Source organism: Diadema antillarum, unplaced genomic scaffold, assembly GCF_040938485.1.
Source record: "Diadema antillarum isolate AM-2024a unplaced genomic scaffold, OU_Dant_1.0 scf00000192, whole genome shotgun sequence".
Taxonomy (NCBI): domain Eukaryota; kingdom Metazoa; phylum Echinodermata; class Echinoidea; order Diadematoida; family Diadematidae; genus Diadema; species Diadema antillarum.
Window position 1 is genome coordinate 4531090 of NW_027271081.1, and position 7524 is coordinate 4538613.

At 41.1% G+C, this 7524-nt stretch overlaps 1 protein-coding gene across 1 annotated transcript; it reads left to right on the plus strand.

The window, feature by feature from the left end:
* Positions 1-367: 367 nt before the first annotated feature.
* On the plus strand, positions 368-4395 carry LOC139723503 (tumor necrosis factor receptor superfamily member 16-like). The gene is made up of 5 exons (XM_071634742.1): positions 368-427; positions 884-1469; positions 2256-2472; positions 3087-3226; positions 4067-4395. The coding sequence occupies exons 1-5, from the start codon at positions 368-370 to the stop codon at positions 4393-4395; spliced, it is 1332 nt and encodes a 443-aa protein (XP_071490843.1).
* Positions 4396-7524: the final 3129 nt, after the last annotated feature.

Below are 7524 nucleotides of genomic sequence, written 5' to 3' on the forward strand. Positions count from 1 at the left end.
CAACTGTACTGAGCCATCATTCCCTTATATTCTCACGCTCCCCCCCCCCCAAAAAAAAAAAAAAAATGCCAAGAGACTCCTCCGAAACCTCAGGTGGGAATTACTCCCAAACCCGCACTGTGTACCCCAATGACTTTGTTGGTTCCTGCTCCACATCATTCTCTTGCGAAGCGATATTTTGACCTCATCAATAGCGTTATTTCCCGCTATAAACTCGATGCAGTTTCGTTATGATACTTCTACAGTTGACAACGACGGCGCGGGTCGAGTTAAGCTTGCTGGTATTCTTATAACATTGGATATTTTACCACGCGTGAGAATGCCATTACAAATTGGACGCAGGCTAGATGTCAGCAAATGATCGTAGATGGCGCTGAGCTACTTTCCAGTTTATAGCGATCTGTTCGCCAATTTCCTTTGTGGCAAAGTAACTCTAATCGATCGTTTGTGCTTTTATCTTATTAGAAACCCTCGATTAATGGCTACTGTTTTATTGCAATCCTTTAAAAGTTAATGGGTTTTATTCTCTACCAGATACTCATAATCTATCACTTCCAACTGAACCCCATGGAAGACAAGGGCATGTTGCATAAGATTTTTAACCTGAGAATATTCGGGTTTACTTTTAACAGAGCTTTTTCCGCTGTGAAAGTCAACGGCAGAATCATGCTAACCCGAGTTTTCACTTCTTACCAGAATTTTTTCTCGGATAAAAAGTTTGTTGTAACAGGCGCAAGGTAGTGCAGCCAGATGAATGCGGGCTATGCCGCCATCTTATCGGATGGAAAAGGAAACAAACAAACAAACAAACAAACAAACAAATCTGTATCATTTCATGCGTCATGAATTTTGAATCTTTTCAAAATTTCGTTTCTCTTTTCAGAATGTCACGGACTCGTCACCGTCACCCACCCCAACTCCATTATCGACACAGTCGTCGTCATCTCCGCCTGTCAATGCAACAAACCTAACACCAACTCACTGCGTCAGCGGGCGCTTCACTTCCACCGGGGCGTGCTGCGAGGAGTGCCCGCCAGGATTCAGAGTGCACCAACAATGCACGGAGAAGAACAGCACCAACACGATTTGCACCATGTGCGAACCGGAACTGACGTTTTCTGACGTCGCCAGTCACATGGAGACATGTAAGCCCTGCACGAGGTGCACCCACAACCAGAAACAGGTGTCCGCTTGCAACATCATGCAGGATGCCGTCTGCGAGTGCGACCAGGATTACTTCAAGAGTTCCGGCGGCGTTTTTCCCTGCAGCCAGTGCAACATATGCCCGCCCGGTTTCGGCGCCGCCGTCCCTTGCTCCCCGACGCAGAACTCCGTGTGTGAGAAGTGCGAAAACGGGACCTTCTCGGACGAGATCAGCACGAGGGGACGCTGTAAGCAGTGCACAGTGTGTGGCGAGAAGAGTAGTGTGTTGAAACCCTGCACCAGGTTCTCCGATACCGTGTGCTCTGGTAAGCTCCTCACCTGCTCAATACAAAGGGGTCATCCCACGAGACCGACACCCACGTGTCATACAGCCCACGAGTTCGACATTAGAAAAAGAAAAGGTCCAGAGTCATACAGCCCATGAGTTCGACATTAGGCAAAATAAGGCCTAAGAGTTCGACACTAGGTAAAAAACATCCCATGAGTTCGACATTACAACACGGCACTTAATGTGTCGGTCTCGTGGGCCTTGTTTGCTTGGTGTCGAACTAATAGGCTGTACGACTCGTGGGCTGTATGACTCGTGGATGGTATGATTCGTGCTTGACGAACTCGTGATGTGCACCCTATTCATTATAACTTCTTAAACTTGACACAACACTACTCTACCAAGCAGGAAAGTAAGAAACAGACAGACAGATACACGAAGAAACATCCCCACTGTCATTCCTTTCTATGCGATACCAATCCACTTAGCCAGGAAAAGTTCTGTAGCTCAAAACTCCACAGTTAAAAGTGCTGAATTAGCTATACCTCTATTAATGTACGAAGGAGTAAAATGTCACCATGACAACTAACACGCTCCCATCGTACGCTGGGACAGTCGTACTTTAATTACAATGCGTTGTATATCAAGTTGGAAATGATGGTCTCATTATCAGAAAAAAAAAACAACTAACAAAAACTTTATGTAAAACGAAGTATTCCTCCAACAGCATCTCTCCCTGTTTTTTTTTTCCCTCTGTGTTTAATATGAAGAGGCGTCACGTTATATCAATATCCGATCGATTGACTTTCTCTTGACTCCACAGATGTTGGAGTTCCTCCGTCGACCTACAAACCACTCGGTGGTGACGTCACAATGACATCGCGAAACCCCATGCCAGGGATGGAGGCGTCTGGGTTCAGCGTGGTGCCGATCTTCTGCTCGCTGCTCGGGCTCGTCATCTTTGGTCTCCTGGCTTACGTCATCTTCAAAAAGTGGTCCTTCAAGAAGATGAAGCTCCGACACACACAAAAGATGACCAGGTTGGTATACATTTCGCTCCCGTTATAACGAAGCCCTCGGGACTGGCAGTTTTCTTTCGCTATACGTTGTATCGAAATTTCGTTATAACCGAACAAATAAACAGTAAAAATACATAGAGTGAAAAATGTTGCGGCCTAAATTTTTACTTCGTTGTAATCGGATTTTTCGTTATTACCGTGTTCGTTATAACGGTAGTGCGCTGTAATATCACCGACCACTACGCTGCATTCACTATTTTACATGCTAATTTAATAACTGGGACGGTCGGAACGTTGTTTTGCCAAATATATCGCAGGGACAAGATGAACAACCCTATTAATATGGCGGAACCGAAATTTGCATTAATGACAAAACCATACAACCAGGCACTACATCGTCTTTGAATTTAGTATCTCCCAGATAAGCAAAAATACAGCTGTGTCGTGTTAAGATTCTTCGCAACAACGTAATTCTATTTTTTGATGATATGAGAAGCAGAATAAATGTAAGCAAACAAACCAACCAACAAAAGAAGTGATTTCACTTTTAACAGCTGGATTTACAGGTCTCCACTGTGATGAAACAAACGTAAAGCTATTAAAGTTTCATTGTCATTTCCCCCTTGCATTCGCAGATCCAACTCCTGCCACACGGATATGGAAGCGAATACCATTTCTGTGCTGTCTCTGAAGAATGGACAAAGTTTCCACTCCAGGGACTCGGCCCTGGACCGGTCGGGAATCGGGAGCATTAGCAGACAACCCCTCATGGCAGGTGAGAATTTCTGCGTCCCGAAAACGCGCGTTAGGCTTAAAATTAAGACGCCGTAGCCGGTAGAGGGCGTTTATCATGTTGACAGCGTTGTGGTAAAGCATAAGACTCGGACTCCGTCTAGACTAGAATCCTGCCAATACACCTTCGACGCAGGAATTTACAAACCATTATGTTCCTGGCATGTTGGGGGTTATAGCAATCTGTAGCACGCCTACATTTTACAACAGTTCTTACACTGAAGGGACTTCCACCCGAATGAATAAGACCATTATGATTATCACGATTTGGCACTGGCGTTTATATCCTGAAATTATCATACTTTGTTATCATCTGGATTGCTTGATAGCAAACGAATTTAGTGTCATTTTTAAACATTTCAAATTAACTCCATCATCAACATAGAGCAAAATGAAACCTTTCCAGTTGACAACTCACTTTTCTAAAACAAGAGTATTATTGAGCTTATGATTGAAAATTTCTACATTTTCTTTTTTTTTAAATGATTTCTGGCAGCTGTAGTAACAACATTTTGGAACATTGATTTGCTATATGCACTTTAAAAGCTCAATTATTAGTATTACCCGAGTTATTTACATCCATTACTTTTTAAGATTTGTACATAATGTATATTATCCTTAATTGCAATGCATGCATGAACACTGCGGTATTTGGAGTGAGTTTTACGTAGACTAATAAAAATTACGGTTATCGGTCTTGATTGGTTTAATGCTTCTTACCTTCTTCTCATTCGAGATTTATAATCCAAATAAGACAAATAATGCAGTGGAGATTAAATCCATTCTTCCCTCTTTGCTGTTATGTGTCGAATTTTCGTCACAGTCCCCAGCACGACTCCGTATCAGCATCTCCCAGCGGACAAGCGAGCCGAACTCGAGAGGGCGCTGTTCACTTCGCGTATGGACGGACGCGACTGGCGAGGCTTGGCCCGGGAACTAGGATTCACAGACGTCGACATCGTGAGCATCGCACAGACCTCAACGGCAGCAACGCCGCCGCCCCGCGTCATGCTGGTTGCCTGGCAGGCAAGGGACAGCAAACGCGCCACAGTCGGTGCCCTGGTGGAGTCCCTCATTAGGATACGACGGAACGACGTTGCCAATTTGATACCAGTTTTTACCTACAATGCATACCACCTCCAGAATTCATGATAGAAGACGAACGAAACTTTTCATACCTTGCTTTTTTGTATGGGCGTAGATCTGGACTTGGAAGATTGCCGCTGAATTTGCTTTTGTTTTCAGATAAACAGACACTGGGGAAGAGTTGTGAAGACGGAGATCTGAACTTGCCCGGATGTACAACGGGATGACGTCAAGACAAGTGTACTTTGAACACACTGCAAAGCCAACCTTGTGTCCAATTAAGACATTTGAAAAGATCTTAATGAAAGAAGAGTAGTACAATGTACTTGTTCACACATAACGTTAGACAGTCATGCTGCTGCAATACAATGATCATTTGTGAGGAAGGAGATCACGTGATGATTTTGTTGTTGTTGTAACTAACAAATTGCTAATGTTGGTCAGTAAGGAACAGAAGCGAAGTTCATAACAGCAAAGTGTGATTAATATCGTTATATGCTTTTATTCATTTCTGTATTCATGGCACGCTGTATCTTATTCAAGATGGTATGATCTAATATGCAAATATTCATGATGGCATTTTTGGTCTATTTGCACGCTGGGATGATTGACTTTGAGAAGGGGGAAGGAGAAAATAAAGGATGAGCAATGTATCTGCAGAAAATAAGAGACGAAGGAGGACGGTGGAGAAAATAATGGAAAGGGGGAGCTCAAAGAGGAAAGACGTCAAGAATATTCAGCTGTAAGCGCTGGACCTGCAAATCTTTTCCTTTTTTTTTTTTCATGGAAAATGCCTCTTCTATATTAAAAGAGACTAGCTTTGGTTTCACTACACTCGCGCGAATATACACACACATACGCACACACACCCTAACTGCATTTTCTCCCCTTATAAAAAGCGTTTTAGTGGACAATAATTTCTTCCTCATCAATTATTTCCTTTTTATTATGATAATCTCTTGTTCACGACACAATCAGGGAGGCATGTATTCTTGTAGATGAGTGTGAAATTTGACCTTGAAATAGTTAAGCAGAACAAACTCAAAATATTATTAGGGAACCCGACGGAGAGGGGAAAAAACCCAACCTATTCTGAGCACGCGCAGAATCGCGTATCAAAGTCGATCTAGCTTGCGTCGCCTGAGTTTTCACTACGCGTTCTGTGCTATTTTTACGTCCGCTCAATTCACGACGTAGAGAGCTACTTTATGCACCGACCATATGGGGGCGCCATTTTATTTTTTATACGTTGCGTCTCGGCATAATCTAAAGCTACTTTTCAACACGACGCAGGGAAGAGGAGAACGTCCGCGCCGCAAATCATTAAGCTCCCTATTATATTGTATATGCGGTGTGCGTGCGTACTGTATAAAGTTAATGGTAAGTTATCTACGTGTAATTCCCATGGATTATCTAACTGGTGATCACTAATTTGAAAAAAAAAAATTCATTAAATTCCCAATTGTGAAATGTAATGAAAAGAAAGCGCTATTATCGTTTGCATAAAATCTTGGCGATGTTAGGGGGGGGGGGGCGGCCTGATGGGACTGAAAAGGTTGTTACTACTAAATCATCAACCCAAACTATGATTTTGATGGTAGTTTGCTCACTCTCCAGTTAAGACAGTTTTGAGTTGATATCACCATTGCCTCAAATATTTTGCGTAATGTGTTCTCGACAAAATATTAACGTAGTGGTCTTGTGCAAACATGAAAATTCCAGAATTTTTTGTTTGTTAAATGAAGTGCTGACGAAACCCCTATCACATTATCTGGATTTACTCCAACTTTTAAAGAAAACTTGGCCATGGCTTGGATTTGTTCCGTATTGTTCACTAGTTTCTGTAACTTCATTTTTGTATGCGTTTACTCTACATACATTTACGTACAGTCAAAAATACAATGCAATATAAGAGATGAAATCGTTCAGCAATTACGAAGCGTCAGTTATTGTAGCGATCATTGTCCCTGGTAACAAGCCATAATAAATTAAAGTAGCGAAATGGCAATTCATATTGCACTCGTGGAAAGTTAAGAAACTGTACGGGAAACGGTCATTATCTACGATTTTCTTAAAGGTAACTTTTAATCGAAATTGAGTTCAATTCATATTTGAAATAGAAAGAGATGATTTAATCAAGTAATAATGATAGTAATATCATCGCTGCGATTCATTTGTGTGACATTCACTTGCAAACCTGCAACAAATAAGGATTTTGTACAACATTTTGTGAAGCAGGAACCTGGAGAGTGACATCATTGGATATCACTCTGGATCTTCCGACTATGACGTCATTTTTTCATGTGTTTAGGTTGTGATGGTGGCGACTTGTCATCTACGGTTGTCTCGTAAAGATGACTCTGTGTAAAATACACTTTGTGAATATGCATTATCCGACATAATAATGTAGATTGTGTGGGCCTTATTCACACTTACATTTTCATACAGTAAGGGTATTTTGCGATGATTTTGTTAACTTGTTGTGGTAATGCAAATATCATCAAACGAAAGAGATTCAGAGCGTCCTATTAAACTATAAAGAGAGCATTTTTATTATCCGACTGAGGAAATTGTGCAGATCACCTTAAGCGGTATTGATTCTCCTGTTCTTGCTCAAGCCAATTCACGAGAATTCACAAGAAGTTTAAGATTCGGTCATGCATATGCAATTTTTACAGCGTAAATGTGAGTGAAACATCAACAGACCTCAAATAGTGAACACGTGAGCAAGGTATGCCTATTTCGTAATTGCTATCGTTCACAGACTAATATTAGATTCAGTAGGGTGGGTATATCATGGAGTGGGAATGTTGACCAGGCTCGGATATATTCGAGAATCCCCGTAACGAATTGTGTATAGCTTTGTCACTGATCCCTATGTAAGTACACACACAGCCGAGGAATCGCGACCTGAGTCGACAGTTACCGATGAGCGTACGATTCGATTCACATAGATATTCACTTACAAACGCTATTCGTGGTCTTCGAATGTACCCCGGTGGGCAGCAAATGAAGATCGATTAAAAAAGATATATAAGTATAATAATTATATATATATATATATATATATATATATATATATATATATATATATAATATGTATATATATATATATATTATATATTATATACAATATATATATATATATATATATATATATATATATATATATACATTTATAATATATATATATAT

What these genes read in the sequence shown, in the direction of transcription:
- LOC139723503 (XM_071634742.1), top strand. Translation starts at nt 368, where the DNA reads ATGGCGCTGAGCTACTTTCCAGTTTATAGCGATCTGTTCGCCAATTTC. An exon ending in CTCCGATACCGTGTGCTCTG is followed by an intron (nt 1,470 to 2,255) that starts GTAAGCTCCTCA and finishes TTGACTCCACAG; the next exon opens with ATGTTGGAGTTCCTCCGTCG. An exon ending in CAGACAACCCCTCATGGCAG is followed by an intron (nt 3,227 to 4,066) that starts GTGAGAATTTCT and finishes TTTTCGTCACAG; the next exon opens with TCCCCAGCACGACTCCGTAT.